Source organism: Uloborus diversus, chromosome 10 (assembly GCF_026930045.1).
Source record: "Uloborus diversus isolate 005 chromosome 10, Udiv.v.3.1, whole genome shotgun sequence".
In the NCBI taxonomy this organism is placed as follows: Eukaryota; Metazoa; Arthropoda; class Arachnida; order Araneae; family Uloboridae; genus Uloborus; species Uloborus diversus.
In genome coordinates, this window is record NC_072740.1 from 67,245,761 (window position 1) to 67,265,136 (window position 19,376).

A 19,376-nucleotide genomic window follows, 5' to 3' on the forward strand; every position below is an offset into this window, starting at 1 on the left:
GTATTTATTTATCTTAACATAAAAAATATTAGAAAGGTTTTTTTTTTTTTTTTTTTTTTACGATTGTGTGTCTAGACTAATTAGATTTTAAGACATCGTGTTTCGAAAAACCTGCTAATTAGCTCATGAAATCTTAATTAGTTAATTATTAATTAATATTCTTTTAGTTCCTTTTTCTGAAAATATATTAAACACACACCATTGACCGACTGTAAAAAAAACAGGATTTTTAAAGTGAAAAATTAAAAAAAAATCCAAGTGTGCACGTACACGTAATTTTTTTTTAGCCAAGAAACAAACTAAAACGGAAAGAAAAAGACTGAAATCATCATTAAACATTCTTACACTATTTATAGTATGAACTATGTACACATATATTAACTGAAAAAAAGTAAATATAAAATTATAGTTTAATTTTGAGAACATAAACATGTTTGAATATAACGGGTGCGTTTTTATTTGATTTATATTTCAAATATTTTGCATACGGACTAGATCGATAATGTGTATCATACACAAAATATTACAATAAATAAAAACATACTCTCGAAATCTGGTAAATGTCGACATTAGCTATCAAGTAACATAAATAAAAAGTGAACATTAAAGGAGCACGCTTTTTTTCACAAAGCATTTCTCATGCAACAAAAATGCTAATTCAAGGATACTAAAAGCAAGTATAACTATTTATTGTTCATTTTGAACTATTTATATTGTTATTACTATTGATTTAGCATATTTTTTTACGTTTTATAATATGTGCTATATGTTTGTTTTTAAAATTTTTGTTTCTAACTTAGTTATCATTTTTTTTTAGGATTATACATTAACATTGTATTTAAATCAATTTTGGAAGGATGAAAGATTAACTTTTAGCCAAGAAAATTATGAGTTAACTTTATCTGGAGATTTTGCTGAAAAAATTTGGGTTCCTGATACTTTTTTTGCAAATGATAAAAATTCCTTTTTACATGAAGTTACAGAAAAGAATAAAATGGTGCGATTAAGGTCCAATGGAGAAATTGCGTATGGTATGAGGTAAGAAAAATTAGTTATAATTTTCTTATATTTCGAATATTTTTTTTAAATTTTAATCTTCGTCTTATAAATTCCCAATTTTCTCCTCATTTATTGAAAAAAAAATTGCTGTCCTTTTTTCTCATTTAAGAATAAATATGTGATGAAAATGAGAATCACAAAAAAAGGCTATTTTTAACTACATTTTTTTTCTTAAAAAGCTAAGCGATAGAGGAGAAAAGTTGGGGATACAAAGTCTTAAGGTGCCGCAAGGAGTTTGAAGTTAGGGGGGGGGGGAGATTAAGATTAAAATATTTTTAACACTTTTTTTAATGGTTATATCGCGCATATAATGCAACAAAATATGGTTATATAGGAATTTATAAGCATTATAATAAAAGAAAATATTATTTATAAAATATATTTAAAAACATTTTTACATTCTTTAAACTGTATCAAATACACTTTTAAAAACATTGAAGTATCCCTTAAAAAAAAAATAATGACTACGAATACATTTTTACTGATGCATAATGTTTTTTTTTTTTAACTTTGTTCGATTAAACTGTGTTTGTTGCTTTTTTTTAAATCAAATTTTGGCATATGTTCAAGCGAGTCAAATATTCCTCTTATGTTTCATTGTCTGGCGATTGAACTATAGACATTTAAAGCCGATTCAACTACTGGTTTCAGATCTTTTTTCCACTTACATATTGAAACGCCTATTTGAAACTGCTTATTGCATAATCGAGGCACAATTACTCTTTGAAAAGATTTTTTGAATAAGAAACTGTTTTTACAAAAGTTCCATTGTGGCATCTCAAGACATAATTCAAATAATGTTTTTAAAATATTTGCCTCTTTTTTCGCTTAAAAACTGCTTTTTTGCCTGCATTTGAACTTTAAAAATAGATTTGACGGTTTAAAAAAAAACCTTCTCCAAAGGAGATTTGATGGTACTTTCGGCGGCGCAAGATCTGATTCAAGAATCCTAATGTGCATCACTCGTCCAGTGTTGCCAAACGTGGCGACATTCGACGATTTATTGCCGCTTTTGTAGCAAAAAATGTCTCCAACTATACTGTATACGTCTAGCTTACTTTTTGTATTAGATAACACGACGTATATATAATTGAATAACTTCCGATTCTATGAAGGTAAGGCCCCTGCCTTTATTGGCATGTATTTTATTATAAAAGCATTTTTCACTTACCGCTATTGTAATATTGCGAGGGAAGGGAGGGAAATACTACTATGTGAAAGAAAAATCATGAAATGGCATTCCATGAATATAGAAGAGTCAAGTACCTCGAAACTCAATAATAAACACCCAACATGAACAATAATATGTTAGGCATGAAATTATATTTTAGTGTCGAAACTAAGCGTTTTAGATCTGAATTTTAATTCCCTCTAGTTCTGCAAGATAGTACATAAGAGAACATAGTTCATTCATTAACATAGTAGAAAACAATTAATTTTGTGGCTTACATAGGGGCTTAAGTCTTATCAGCAAGCAAAAGTGCAAAAACCGTTATTACAAAATACTTTTGTCAAACTGCCTGATCTTACTTCGCATTATTTTTTTCTCAATAGTTCGCTGTTGTATATAAGTATAAAAAAGTGGTTAGTTGTTTTAGAAAGCCGTTTTTACTTAGTTAAGTAATTCTAAAAGAAACACGTCGCTGTGTTACACCACACTGTAAAAAAACTTTGTAGGGTTACCAGTATTAATGGGTGTAACGTTACACTAATTCTGAAGTGTGTAGCATCATTGTTTTAAAAACTCAAAGTGTTGGAGGAGCCTTGCAGTATGGTTTCAGTAGAATTAAATGCGCATTCGTAAAAATCAGAATCGGCGCAGAGCAAGTCAACTATTATTAGCGAAACGAAAACCGTCCTTGGTGGCCAAGAGGTACAAGCTCTTGCTCTGCGACCAGTCGGAGATTTGCGTTCTGGGATCGGACCCTACTCAGATCATTTCTTCTCTTAGTGCGATAAAAATATCTGTTTGTATATTAAAATAAAAAAATGATTGGTGTGCACTGCTTGTTAAAAAGCACGAACTTTATAAATTGTTCAAGAATGTCTACTGAAAGCTTAAATTTTGTAAGCATACAGAAAGTTGTGGTGCAACCTTATGCAGAAATGAGTGAGACGTTACGCTATAGTTACATTACTTTGGTGCAAGCCGATTTTATGGAGTAAAGTTACACAAAATTATTTACAGTGCATTGAAAACTCTAAACAATGAGACTGTAGCTCTCAATAAGGCAATGATTGACATTATTTCAACTCCAGTGATATTATTAAGACACCGACGGGTCGGATGAAAGATATAATTCAGTGCTGTATGTGCTGCACATATGTGCACAAACTGCTCAGGAGGGAGAGAAAAAGATACTTTGAGAAAAAAGTGCTTGATATCATATGTATTAGATGAGATCAAATAGTCTTGAAAGAAAAAGTGCATTTCTTGTGACTAAGATGCCTGCAAGAGCCAGAAACTGCTTAGTGTAAACTAAGCTTTTAGGTTTAGAAAGTCAGCTTGCTGAGAGAACCAAGTAGTAGCAGTCAGCAAGAGGTTGCAATGGAGCAGGTAATGACATGTTACAACTTGCGCTGTGCAAATGTCACATTTTGCCTCGAAAGCTAAAATTGACCTTTCCAGTTGTAATAGAAAGAAAGCAACAAAGAGCGCTGACTAAAGTAGAAATATCATAAACTAATAGACGTAAATATCAGATTCACATCTAGCTGTGATTTTACTACGAAATTCGGATCTATTTTCACGTTTGGTTCCAATTTGGCTGACATGACACTAGTCCAGTTTTTAAATCAGGTCTTTGGGTATCGAACTTTATAGCCACAGGTACTGCACTAAAAAAATCCGCTTGGCTTACCTGAGACAAATACGAACGTTGATAAATGTCGCACTCCTCATATTTTCCTTCAAAAACTTCCAAAGTGTTTAGCCTTTAAGCATGCCGATGACTGGCAATTTTCTGATATATATGTAAGGCAAATAGTGGAGAGTGGTCTTCACAACGTAAGTCACAAGAGCAAATAGTTTTAAAGTGGAACAGGATCCTGCCGGTCCCCAACGCATGACTATGCTTACTTCGCCATGCTATTGCTACTACTGAATATGGCACATTTACCGCTATCTGCCAAAACCACTCCCACCACCGTATTTCTAACACTCCTCACACCGTTCCTTCTCCCTAAAGGATATTAATGTGGCGAACCCTGTAAGTGTCTTCTGTATTAGACACAAAAGACAATGTCCTAAAGCTATTTAGTTTATAAAATATTGGGTCTCAAACTGGTGTATTTCAGCTCAAATGTATTTATAGCGTTAAAGTTATCTCGCACATGAGACCTATGATGCTTAAGTTGCATGAAATAGTAACTTAAAAAGTTTATATTTTATATACATTTTTAAATAGCACTATATATTGCATTAATAAGTTGATTTTTGAATTCGTGCTTATATATTTAATACATTATTACAGATTCACTACAACGCTAGCATGCATGATGGATCTTCATTATTATCCTCTAGATACGCAGAACTGTACTGTAGAGATAGAGAGCTGTAAGTATGATTTATGTAGCGGAAAATGTATATTCTACATGTATTTTTTATATTATCTCATGATTTTCATAAATGTTCAAAGTGAAATAAATACAGTGCTGACCAAATTATTAGACTAAAGAGTTTTTTGTTTTTTGTTTTTTGTACACTATTTGTACTAAAATACTATTTTTTTACTGTTCAAGTACAGTACATACTGTACACTGATTATTACATTATTTTAGCATAATTTAATGTTTGCAGGTGGCAACACTGTCTGCTTTGTTTATGTTCTTTGTTTATCTACCTACCAGAAACATAACCTCAATCAGCTCAAACAGTTCACTATTTCTTTTTATTAGTGTGTTCTGTTATATTTAAAGTTAGTTTTAGGTAATTAGTGAGTAGTTGTATGTGAGTATATATAATAGTGAGTATAAACAATTTTTTACCCCTTTTTTTTAAAAGTTAAGAAATGGTGTAAACCTTGTGAAAAGTATGCCAAAAAGACATAAAATGCTCACCAAGAACAACGGAATGCATACTAAATAGTAGATAAATATTTCACTGTTCGTTAATGTGTCTATAGTTATGCAATCAATAAAGAATTTGCTTTTAAAACAGTCTTAGTCTAATAATTTGCCAGCACTGTAGAGGATTTAAAATATATATATAAGGGAGAAGACCCTGTGATGCACCCATAGTAATACTCGTAGAAAATATTATGATATATATTCCGTTATAATTCAAATAGCATTTTGTGTTGAAATTTGATTGTTCAAATCTAGGAGCAAACTGCATCTGCATTACCTACTTTGTTGATAACTCTAAAGAGAGTTATTAAACTATGAAGCGAACATATAGTACATGCAATGAAGCTCAGTTCAAACTAGATGACACTATTATACTTTTGATATACTTTCGTACTAATTATATTTTCAATTTCACATATTTAGAATATACTGAAAGTAGGGTCAGTTGGGCTAATAGGAAACATGAGGTAAATGGAAACAGGCTTTATTACCACACTTTTGGCAATTTTTCATACTAAACTGTTGGTGAGAGAAGACTAGGTAATAGATGGAAGACATTTTAAGGGGATTTTCAAACTGTGTCGAACCTAATGTGTCAATGCATTTGAAAATCAAACTATAAAAGTTCCATGTGTTACCAAACCATTTTATAAGGAGTCGTCATTGTTTAAACATGACAGTATAAAAAAAGTTTTAAAGTTAGGTAATACAGCCTAAATTCAAAATAATAGAATACTTCTACTTTTTGGAAAAAAGTGTATTCTAACGTAATATAAGTGCAAATTAGGTATTTAAATGAACGTACCACCTTTCTTAGACTTTAAAGTGTGCATTTCATTTCAAATATACTCAATTAAAAATAATCTTAGACAAAATAGTTCAAAAGTTTATAGTGATGAAGATTTCATTGAGTCAAAAAAATTAGAATATTTATGTTAAAGGGGGAAAACACATTAAAAAGGAACACTATCAATACTAGAATGCGTCATTTTTTGCTGTATTTAATGCTTTAATCCTTTAACACACGGATTCTACCACCTGTTTACATTCATCGTTTCTGTTACTGTTTCCGTACCCTCTTCAATGCGGCAACGAGCTCAATTTTGTTGGCGGACACCAGGTCTTGAACCGCTTTCTTTAGATTTGACGGTACCACAAATTCTTGATCTTATAGAGATTGGTAGAGTTGCTTGACCAGTTTAATACCGAAATTCCTCTTTCTGTTTAAAATAAATGAGTCGATTTAGAGATGCGACTCGGAGTAGAATCTTGCTGAAAAATAAAATGCATCAGTAAATGTGTAACTGCTGTGCCTCAGATAAAGTATCATGCAGTATTATTGGAAACAGCGGAAGTCACGCATTGTTTTATTTTAAGATATATATATAACTTCCCAGTTCCATAAGCCCTCATGGACACACAAACCAAGAAGGATGTGTCAAAGTGGAGAGAGCGTCTTACACAAGATTTCTCACACGCTTTTCTTTTTAAACGACAAACACGAGCCCCTTTTTTTGTTCACAGTTTCCAAAAAAGGATTCATCACTGAATATAATACTCTTCCACCTCCTTTTTCCCCTGTTTGAGCTTCTCTTTGCTCCACGAGAGTCGAGCACGTTTCTGCTATATGTTTAACTTCGGTCTTACTTCGTAGATCCGCAATTAATACTGCAGTTTATGCAATCGTCCAAGTGTAGTTGGCGTTGATAAGATAACTATACATGCTGTCCAACACTTATGGACGTAAGCAGCATTTTTTAACGATTATTTTGGACAATTTAATTTTGGGTTCATCTCTGTCAGGTTTTGCAATTTTTCTACCTCGTTTACTTCGGTTACTTATTAGTTGGTCAGTCCTTCTGTATTCCTTTAAAATCTTACACACCATAGATTGTAAAACGTTCATTTGAATTGAGTCGGATAGTTTTTTTTTTTTTTTCTAACTTTAAGAAATGATACAATATGTCAATTCGTTTTTTCCTACTTATCACATTGACGACCCATTTTGAGCAATAAAAGGCTTTTAAAAGAGCGTAAAATTGTCCGGGCGCCAAGCTCCATACTTGTGACAAACTATAGAGTAACTGGTATGAAAATAGTTTCGTTGCTTTTTAAAATTCACATTGAATGGATAGATTATTCTAATTTTTTTGACCCATATAAAAAATAAAGCTATTTTTCCGATGTGTTAATGATCCATAAATTGTTAAAATAATATCTGAAAAGTTGTTCATATTGAATAACCCATTCATGAATAACAAGTTCTAGTCTTTTTAATTTACATGCGTTCATTTTTCCCGTCTCAGGGACAAGTTTTGTTCAAACAGTTCCGATGTTCTATTATTTTGATTTTGGGTTTTATAACATTTTCCTCTCCTCGTTAGACCTACGAATGCAAAGTAACATGTAATGTCGAAGATTACTCAAACACTTCGTTTTGAAGTCCTGCTTCAAATCTATAGTTTTGAAAAGTAATTTAGATGTTTCCATTTTTCCCATTAGTCCTGTACTCTGGGATAAATGTCGACGGCTAAGTTTTTAGTTCTTCAAATCTTGTGGAAGATTAAATTGTGTTTGTTTAGAGTTACATCTTAGTGTGTTTATTACCTGAATTCAACCAAAAACTAAAATGACATTTGGGCGATTTCTATGGGGCACAGTTTGATTATTGTAGCTGTAAAACTTCTTTAAGATACTGAACTGATGGTTTATATATCAGTGATCTACATAAATCAACTTTATGAGACAATACAGTCTCCATATTCTCCCAAAACTTCTGGAGGAAAGGAGACAAGCTGTGGTACAAATAAGCGTGATTTGTTTCACTAACAAGCACTTATTAAATATAGTTTTTCATACCCAACTACTCCCAGAGAATGTAGTCTTGGACATAATGCACAACATTATAGCTCTTAGATCTAGATCAGTTAGCTATTAGCTTCAATAGAAAGGGATGTATCTACATAAATAGGAAACCTTGATGGCGTTCCTTTTTTTTTCAACTAACCCTACATTGCCTAAGAGTCACTTTTGTTTCCAAAAGAAATGATTGGAAATAAAAAATCGCAGTTGTTCTCTAACAAATAATATTTTCAAATGATTGAATACTTGTAACTATAAATGACTCTAAAAAGAAACAGGACCCACAAAAGAATTATATTCATATATACATCTGAAAAATTATGTGCACAGATACAACAGCTCTACTTTTCTTTTGATTTACGTTGTTTTTACTTCCTTATATAAGCTCATTTTTTTTTCTATAAAAGAGGTTTTTCCTTCGTATTTTGCTGAATTACATAAGAAAACCGGGCATTTATATTTTTTTCGAAATGCATATAAAACTGACGCGCATAACACTGATACAAATAAAACATAACTATAACAGAACTATAACGAAACATAGTAATCATGTTTCCTATATCTGTTTCATTTTTCATATCTAAGTAAAGTGTAGCTCAGCATTACAAAAAGGAATTCATTCAAAAAATAATATTAGGTTCGTGTAAAGGCAGTCACCCTTAATTTTTTTAAATTTTATTTTATCATTTTTTTTAAGGATTTCAAAAAACAAATGTAAAGCACCAAAAAGACGTCTGAAATAACTATTCATTTTGGTTGCCAAGGTGTGTGCTGGTTTGCCTGCAGCAGTAAAAGTCTTTCTCTGCTGCACGCACTTTGGATCCTCATAAAAAACACGAAAACAACTAATGGCACATTTTACATTGCTTTTTATGTTCATGAAGTATGTCTGAAACATCTCTTCAAAACTATAAGACTTTACAGCAAAACGAGAGTAGTTGTTGGACAATTATATGACATATGATACTAGCTGACATGCACTAGCAACTATTTGCACTGCCATGTTTCTTAATACACCTCCTTTAGTTGGACATCATAACCATCATGGTTATTCAGCAACGACAATATTAAACAAACTTGTAATTTAATTTTATACCGAAAAGAGTTAGTAGAAGGGGTAAACATTGACTTATATGCCGAATAAAGTTTAAAAATGCTTCTAGTTTGTCCAGCAGCTGTAGCAGATATCATCTCAATGTGCTAAATTTACTGGATAAGCTAGGACTAAAATTTAACACGTTATTTCGGCACATGCATGCATTCTCTCCTATTTCTCTGAAAGTTTCTGGAAGATGAATGTATGTAGCCTACGACCCCCTTACTTCATCTTTCTTGGCCCTGAAATATTATATGAAATAAATCCAACTTAGACGTTAAGGATAAAGTGTGAAAAACTTTCTGCCCAGTCAAAATTCTAATGAGAAAATTTTCAGGTAAGCATAAATACACTTTTAGATTTTAAAATGTTTCATAAGCAACAAAAAAATCTTTTGAACTAAATAAAATAATTGCCAGTTTTAAAATTTTGACTTCAAAACTCAAATCCTAGGTTTAAAAATCTAAAATATAATTTTTACTCTCTTTGATTCAATAATTTTAAAGGTAGTTGATTCCTTTTACCCCATTGATCCCATTACTCTACCTGACCCTATTCAATTTGTTTTTTCTCTTATTTTCAATACTTTTAATTCAGTCACCTATAATTTTATGAATATCCTTCTGTAAAATTGAATGGAGTATTTATGGTGTATTATGCTTAAACCATACATTAAAAATCTTATGCATACAATAAATTTATAATTTAGTGTTATTGCATTAAACTATAATATTACTTCACAATTTTATTTCTCTGTATTTATTCCTTTTTTTCTTAACAGATGGGTATACCGTGCTTGATGTTGTTATGTACTGGACACAAACACCTGTTGTTGGTGTAGAAGATGCTGAACTACCACAGTTTTCTATAATTAAATATGAAACTACAAATAGAATGGAAAAATTAGCTACAGGTAAGTATTTCTGCTACTATTCTGTGCCTACAGTATCTGCTGTGTTCTTAATCTACAGAAAAACTAATTCATTTTTCAAGTTGAATTTAGTGATACAAATATTTCTGTAAAATATAATATCATCAGTTCAGTGTTTGTTTCTCTTTCTATTGTATATTTCTAACTAAAAAATGAAATGCATGTACAAACACGTTTTCATGTTTGTTATTACGCTTGTTATTGTATTTGTTTATAACTACGCTTATGTAGAAAAATAACTTTCGTATTCAAAAACCTTTTAAAGAAAAAATGTATACAGTTAAAACAGTTTTCTTGGTTTTGTTTAGTATTGTTGCTATTTTGTTAGAATATCAGGAACACTTAGTGTTAACTGATGTCACAGTATAAGGTGTTTCGAGCTCATAGTTTTTTTTTTTTTTTTTTTTGGAAAATATGTTTTGCTTAAATAGATGTTTAATGAATGTCACAAATTTGAAGCAATCACATAAATAAAAAGTAATATCTTTAGAACAATTTATTCAACAAATGTGTAACGTATTCGTACTTTTTCTAAACCGCACACTATGCAATCACTTCAGATGTAATTTTTATAAAATATCGAGTAACTTCACTAACATTCATTTAACTAATACCTTCGTTTTATAACAAGCTCTCATGCAGATCCATTCATATATGAGAAGGAAATATGACTGTGGCGGATGCATAACTGTGTTAACCAGGCAAATATGGTTAAAGGAACATGACAGATTTCTAGATCCTTCATCTCAAACGTTGTTGTACATAAGTAAAGGTGGGGATACTGGATGACTTTCATTATAGCAGGATGAGGTTGAGTTTTGCTGGCTTTTCATCTGTAGAAAGCATTGTGCAGCACTTGCTGAAGTGCCAACATGTGCCTTTTTAAAATTCAATTACAATCGAACACAAGGATTAATTTCAAATCAAACTTCTTACATATTTGTTACTATCCAATAAACATTCTGCGGAACTCTTAAAATTCTTGCAAGTCGACAGTGCTAAAACATCTGCATTAAAATAATCTTTCTGCTTTGACTATTGTAAAAAGTTTATCTTCGTTTTGCAGTTTGGCTGTGAGCTGTGATGTTACCGTTTGTGCTGTTGCACTCATGAGACGTCACTAAGCTATGGTCAATGAACTAGTTAGTTTTGTTTATACTGCGTAGTTACAGGAATTTCGTTGGAAGAAATTTCTCAGCAAATGATGCTACCAATTTACAACGACAGCTGAACTATAACCTTTTTGTATCTCTCATGCTGTAGTTAATACATCTAAGCTTTTTAAATTTAGAAAAAAAAACTTAATCCTAAAAAATACGTTTGTCTCAGTTTAAAACTTTTTTTTTTTACTAATTCCTAAAATTTGATGTGCTTTTTGACATAGAGTCGTATTGAAATGATCATCCATTAACAAAGATAAAAAAACTGTGTTTGAAATGAAAGTACTTTGGTCTTATTTTATGTTTTGGTATGACTATTACCTCTCATAACCCAGTGATGTTTCAATTAAATTCATAATTTTACAACACATCTTAGATTTGAATGTATTCTTTTTTGTGATAAGAGAAACCTTTGACATTAAAAGGGAAATATTTGTTCCAAAAACCAATATCAGCATATTTACCTGTATTTACATACATAAGGAACAATATCTTCTCTCGTAAAACAATGCTTTAAACACTATTACATTTACTAAATTATAAATTGCTACACTTCTTAGTATACTTTCCTTTCTTTATTTAAAATATATTGATGCTCTTACTTAAAAAACAGCAATATCGTTTTACACAATGCATTTGAGATAACATACAATCTTCCTGATGAGATGGTCTATTATAGCCACCGTGCTTAAAGCCACTATCAAATACCCTTTCATTGCTGTGATCATGACGTTGCAGTATGAAATCAGTCTTTCACCTCATTTCAAGATAAACCCGTTAATTACCATGACATGCTACATCTCATTAAAAATATTCAAAATATTGTCTCATATATTTTTTTAATCTGAGATAATGTTCCCCCCTATCTTGAAAATGCACCACTAAACCTGATTTTAAGAATATAGTGCAAGAAATACATAGATCACTTAACTAAATCACTCATCATTTTGCTCTTGGTTTATATGCGGAAAAAAATGAAGTAGAAAAAAGCCCTTTTTTTTCCTTAATAGCTTCAGACTAGATATATTTTTTTACGTAATCAATGCGTATAAAAACAAAATCTTTGTAAACCTGTGATGTAGGCGTAACTACTGTTTTTCACAACAGTAGTTACTATCATCTCTAACCACATGTGAATATTGACATCACGTAACTGGCTTTTTCTTTTAACATGTTTTTACTTTCTTTAACGAAGTAAAGGCAGTATTGTATTCGTTAAGACATTTTCATCCAAAAATCGGCCTTAATTTCCATTTTGCTCGCCTCCGAATGAATATTGAGTTTTTTTTTTTTTTTTTCAACCCGACCACACGTGGATATATGCTTAAGAACGTATAGGACACCCAAAAATACCCATTTTGGACGATTCCCGAGTTAATTACAACGAGTTTTCTCTTGGCCTCTGTATGTACATATGTATGTGTGTGTATGTATCTCGCATAACTCAAAAAAATGCCGTAGACTGTTTAAATCTGGTACGTAGACTCCTTGTGGGATCTAGTTGTGCATCTCCTCTTTTGGTTGCAGTCGGATGTTCCAAAGGGATCTTTTACACCTTTTAGGGGGGGAATTATTGTTAATTTCAATGCAAATTCTACTGGTGTTATAATTTGGCAAACACTTGGCGATACATCGCCGAGCTTTTGGTTTCCAAGTTTTTTCGCCAACTTGGCGAAAAATTTGGCGGTTTCTTTTTTTTTTAAATCTAATTTCATTTCGGCCGCTATTGACGATATTTAGAGAGTTTTACCATTGAATCACATTAAAATGTCCAATATTGGGAAAAATTTATGTGTATGAAACGTTTTTTTTTTTTCTGCTTCAATTTGCGACAAACTTGGGGTAAAAAATATTTGAAGTGTTTCTTTGCTTATTCCAAGGTTATTATTAAATTGACGTAAAAGGAAGTCATGTGATGCACACATCAGCTCCTTTGTTTAGTTCTTTCAAGTAAAATTATGCATGGTAAGCGGTTATCTTTGCTATGATGCAACCCCTAACGGAGGGAGGGGGAACCAAATTTTCATGTCAGAAAGTGAGTGTCAAGGCAGGAAAGAAAGTAAATGAATTACATATGAATACTATAGTTTTGGTGCATTCTTTTATTTTACATGCAGTAAATCAATGTGATGATTGAGCGTGTTCCTCTATGTATATCTCATATCAATGTCGAATGTAAGTTTGGTAAGATTATGTCTCGGGTTTTTTTCGCATTGATTAGTTTTTAAGCCCACTTCCCATTTTTGATTTAATTTGTTTCACAGCAGAATAACACTTGCACGATCATATAACAGCGAAATAGCAATACCATTTGCACAAAGGATTTTAGCAGTATGGAAAAATGATGCTTAGACTTCAGATTCGGCAAAGTTTAGAGACCATTTAGAATGTTGAAATGGGCCCGCTTGCTAATCAAAATTTTCGATTCGAGTTTAAAGAACTTCTCTCGCTTCAATTTTCATGAGATTGTTTAAAAGTGCAAATTTTGGTGTTGAGTAACCAAAATCCCTGGAATGTCCCTAGAAATTCTTTTTTACCTCATTATTTTGAGAAACACTAAAATGTATATCATTTTTATCATTTAGCCGTTGACAAGATACGAAGCGTACTGTAATGTTAGGATTAAATAGAATTTGCGGAAGCCCTGAATATATCCTTAAAAATGATGCATATTTTGCTTTCTGCCTTGTAGTTTAAGGTTTAAAATACATCAGACGTGAAAAATACCAACCTGGTTTTTTTCTTGTCCAGTTAGTTTGTCATCGAATCATTAAGCTCACAAATCTTGCCATTTCTTGGGAATTAATCGTAGCTATACTTATGCAGACTAGCATGACGACCACTTACATTGCACTCCATGTAAGCATTAGAGATCTTAGTACATAAAAATTAAATTCTTCCATTATGTAAAATATGAAAATAATTACTATGCACAACTCGAAAATGAAATTGAGAAATCTTAAATAAGACCAAAAAATCAATTAAAATATTTCTTTGTATCAAAATTATATTTAAAAACTATTATAAAAGATTTCCTCGTCTCTTTGACAGTTATTGAATATAGATGGGTTAGTATGTGAAAAAAGTTCAAGTTTACATTTAAATCCTTTTTAACACCTTGTATAAAATGCACCCTCTGTTTGCACAGTAAAAGTGAAACTGCAGATGAGTCGTTTGTACAAAACTGTTCCGGCTTTCTTCATTTGCAGTTAAGACATTTTTTTTTTTCATTTGCAGCTAACACATATTTTTTGTATTTTTCCAGCCAATGATTTTCTTCCAACGTAGTTAGTTTAACCGTTAACTATTCTATGTCTTTCTTGGGTATTCTAAAAAAATATTAAGTTTCCTTTTGCGACAATTTTTAACTTCTCTCATAAAGATTCCAGTGTAAAAATATTAACAAGAAACATAATGTAGTATATGATTCATTCCATTATTAAAATGTTAGTCATGCTGCTATCATGCATAAATGACTTGCCTTTGTCTTCAATGATGTGATTTGTAATGTCATTTCGTCATTTCGAATATCTCGATTAAAAAAAAAAAAAAAAAAACAATTATTTTTACAAAACGAACATAAAACTTTAAAACGGAAACTTTTCAAATTATATCACACAAAACGTTTACCCAAATATGTTTATAGATAAAAATAGTCAAAAATGAATTTCAAGAAAAGTAAGACTATAGACTGATAAGTTTAGGCATATACAGATTATAGTGAAATCCAGTGTAAGATGAAAGACAATCAATAAACTTTTGTAATATACTAAATTGTTTATTCAGATTTTTCAGATCTTTATGTTATACAATCAAACGTACAGTAATTTAACATAACTACTTCATTATTTACAGAATCAATGATCAAACCACTATGGTTTTAAAGTATATTCCTGTGCGAAAAGCAAAATTAATATTAAAAAAAAGATAGCAAAAACTGATTGTTTCAAAAAATATGTTCATTTAAAAAAGTATTAGTATTTGTTTTCATTATTTCACTAACTCAATTGCACACTTTCCCTTTATCAAACATTTATTTTCCCATGTTATTAGGATACGAATATATTACTGGGAAAAATTTTCGTTCAAAAAGTTTTATATAACAAAATTGCATCTGTCCAGAATGTAAAAAAAAAAAAAAAAACTACTTAACGATATTTCAAAACAAGCTCTTCAACTTTACATAAAATGATGTTATAAGAGTAGCATGCATTATCTAGCGCTTCGAATAAAAGCTAGAATTATGCAAAATATTTTGCCATCGAATTCAGATGTTCCGCTATCAATACTTCCTGCGATTACAAAAGTTTCGTCACTGAAAACCTTAAGCTTTTCTTGTTTAAAACCTGTGATCACTGCTTTTGCTAACTAGTTCATTAGCCACTGCTGTGAAAACATTTAACAGCAATTCAGAATGCTGTAGCATAGACCTAAATTAAAATCATTGCATCATCTCTTGCAAATGAGCCTGCGAACTGTGTGTAACAAATAGCTAACATTATACATGGCTGTCATTTGTTAAAAAGTAGAAACGTGTCAAGAATTCGGATAATCATCTTTGTGAAATGGTGTCTCATTTCTGAAACTGAAAAACCAGTCGATCGAATTACATTCCCCCCCCCCCCCCCACACACACAGCTGCTATTTTCATTTTAACGAATCAACACTGACATAGGTTGCAAGGTCCCGACTGATAAAGTTATCTGTTGTAAGAGTATAACACTACTACACTACTAATAACTTCACTCATTTTCTCTTTATGTGAGTGCTGTTAGAGATCAAAACAACGTTTCTACGGTTAGAAAAACTGCATGAATTTATTACAAAATTTATCTTTAGTCACAAAATAAATGCTCATATATACATGTATTCTACGACATTTGAACAATAGCTGTTTCCATAAAATAAATATTTGTGTCACAACCATAAAGCTCAATGTTTCGTGTATAGCGATAGATTTCAGGACTTCTCTTCTAAAAGGAATTTTGTTAGTGACCATAACCGTTACTACGTGTGATCAAACCAGTACAGTGACAGCGAATTGCTTTTGCTCAGTTGGTTTTTGAATTTCGTGGGATGCATTGATTTGGAGGACGACTTTCCAATGATTTGTCTTGATATTAAAGCAAAAAAAAAAAAAAAATCTCGTCTGTAACTAAACTTATTAATTTTCAAGAACAGATCATTTGTTACTATCACTCAACTTATTATCAAGCTGAAAGTGGACATTATTTTTAATATGAAAAAAGTTCTGGCACGTTGTTGTCTTGTTAATTTTCAAAAGCAACTAAATTTCGTAAATTACAATGACATCTTGAAGAGGCTAATGATTTTTTCATTGCCCTTGAAATTAATGCGGCTTTAGAGACGTCAAAGTCTCTGAAAAGCACGCAGATTGAAATACGTCTCACATAAATACTTAAATAACTCATTAAATGACATATAGTAGACGGCAGTCTATAATGGTACTACCAAAAGATGTGAAATACATAACTAAAAAACGTTTCCAAAAAAATGAATGCAACGATGCAAGTAGAATATAGTCGGCCAACGTGAAATGTTATTATCAGGGAGGTAGAAGGGAGGAGATGAATCTTTCCTATTTAGAAGTGGCAACGATTGTTCACTTTTTTAGAGGGCGCTGTCGGCGAACCGCTCCCGACAATCGCAGCAGATCAATGTAAATGATGATAAGTTTCTCATTTTTTTAGAGGCAGCTATTAAAGCAAAAAAAAAAGAAAAAACTACTGTAAATTGGTTGTAATAAGGGGCTAATATAGTGGACGATGTACGGCTTTCGTCCACAGGAAGTTTGCACAGTATTTTAATGGAAAAATGAATTTTATTTTTCATCACCAACTTGCCGAATTCGTCTGCTATTATTATTGCGCTGTGCGATGTTTTATTTTTTACGAGTTGGAATGTTTCTATTCCTGTAAATAATTGCCGAAATGAGAATATAGTAGAATTAATTACGTAAATACTTTTTTTAAACTAGTTGTAAATTTCGTGACCTGTTTCGAGAACTAATTAAAGAGAAATAATTTTTGCTTCCACGACCTTTAACAGATAAAAATAAATGTTAATGTTATATTTACTTAACTTCAAGCTGATATTGATTATAATATTTTTATTTATGTATTTACTCACTGCTTAAACAGAATTGTTATCATTATTTTTTTTATTATTGCATTTTTTCGACAACCAAATGGAAAAAAAATCGAGAAACCTTTTTCATTCAAAGAATTATACCTTGGAACGCTTTTTTGAGATAGTTCTGGGGTTTTCTGTTAAAATTAATCAAGTTTTCGAAAATTACAATTTACTCTTATTGTACATGTATTTTCAAATGAAAAAGGTTTCCCAATTTTTTTTCGATTTGGCTGTAAAAAAAAATGCAATAAGAATGAAAAACAATGAGAACAATTATGTCTAGGCAGTGAGTAAATACATGAATAAAATTATTATAATCAATATCAGCTTGAAGTTAAGTAAATAGAACGTTAAGAGCCATTATTTTGAAGTTCAGACAAGGTGCGGCAGTGACCATTTTTGATTTTTCTAATTTTTTTATATGTCAAAGTAGGTCATGAGAAGTGAACATTCTGAAATTTTTAGCCTTCCAAAAAAAATTTTTCGCTCGTTAAAAATTTCCAAACTTTGAGGTCTTGCAGCGCTTTTTTAGAAAAATTCTAAAAGTCGCATTTCAGTGCGCTATAGCTCTTTACAGAAACACGACCCCACGGTTATGTTTATATTTATTGGTTGTACTGTATCTAGTGAAGATGACTTCATAGTTATTTTGGTTGGGGGTTGTTGCTTTCTTCAGATAAGGGGTCGCAAAGTATGGATTTTATCCGTTTTCGCGCAAGTTTAACCTTTGTTATTTCCCCCCAAAAAGCCCCCCCCCCAAAAAAGTTACATATACTGAAAGTTTATACTATGAAGAGAGTAAATAGCACAAAATTTGTTTGAGGTTTAATTTTTTTTAGGATAAAAATGCCCTGATATTTTTCAAATTTTCAAAAATTGTGCTTTTTTGATCGCAATTAACTCAAAACAGCATCACTAGGAAAAAAAACCTTTTATATATTATGGTACCTGGCTATGTGTAAAACATCATGAAAAAGAAAACAGCATGGGATCTCTTCTTGTTTCCTAGAAAATAATTTTTTTGTAGCTCATTTTATGCCTTTTCTCGTGCGTAAAACGTGTGTCCAGTATGCAGATTAGGTCTGCTAAAACTTAAAGTATGTAGTAGGAATGTATATATGTGTGAATAGAGAAAGAGAAAAAGACTAGCAATACTTTATTTTTCTGATTTTTACAAATTGATGGTATTTTAATAGCAGGTAAATCAGAAAACGATAAATCGATATTATATATATAAATATATATATATATATATATATATATATATATATATATATATATTGATTTATCGTATCAATCCCAAAATAATTATTTTTTATTTATGTCCATAGCAGTGGAAGAAATTTCATGAATAATATCTGCTTCACTTTCCTCTAAATGTCTATTTTCTATGTCATCTTCAAATAACTGTTCAGAGTTCTGTTTCTTATGGTCTTGGTCAGGCATCTACCAGTCAACAAGGAGAAAACAAAGAAGAAAACATTTTGTCAATCTCATGTGAGGGGTGGGCTCTCCCAGCTCGTAAAAGTACACGATTTTCAATGAAAGAAAGAGAGTTTCTTTAAGAAAAGTTCCTTTATGGTGAGAAAACAGGGAGAAATCAGACGCTCGACCAAGTAGAACATGCAATGAGAACAGAGATGATTGAAGACATAAAAATATTCCAACCGAACAATATCTGACAAAAGGTCAAATTCAAGCTGCTTTTAGCCGATATACAAAGCAAAAAAAAAAAAGCAAATAATACTTATTTATCAAGAACCAACAGCCTTTTAGAGGTTTATGAAGATAACATAAAAAATAGACATTTAGAGGAAAGTGAAGCAGATATTGTTCATGAAATTTCTTCCATTGCTATGGACATAAATAAATAAATAAGAAAGAATTATTTTGGGATTGATACGTTAAAAAATAAAAAAAAAAAAAAATATATATATATATATATATATATATATATATATATATATATATATATATATATATATATATATATATATATATATATATATATATATATATATATATAATAAAGAAACACTATCAGATA

General features: G+C 31.0%; 1 protein-coding gene across 1 annotated transcript in view; it reads left to right on the top strand.

Annotated features, from left to right (window-relative positions):
• Positions 1 to 19,376, top strand: part of LOC129231228 (gamma-aminobutyric acid receptor subunit beta-like) — a 100,604-nt gene that overhangs the window by 18,004 nt on the left and 63,224 nt on the right. Inside the window, exons 4-6 of the mRNA XM_054865491.1 lie at positions 818 to 1,038; positions 4,533 to 4,615; positions 9,867 to 9,998. Coding sequence (XP_054721466.1) covers positions 818 to 1,038; positions 4,533 to 4,615; positions 9,867 to 9,998 — 436 coding nt within the window. The remainder of the gene's footprint in view (positions 1 to 817; positions 1,039 to 4,532; positions 4,616 to 9,866; positions 9,999 to 19,376) is intronic.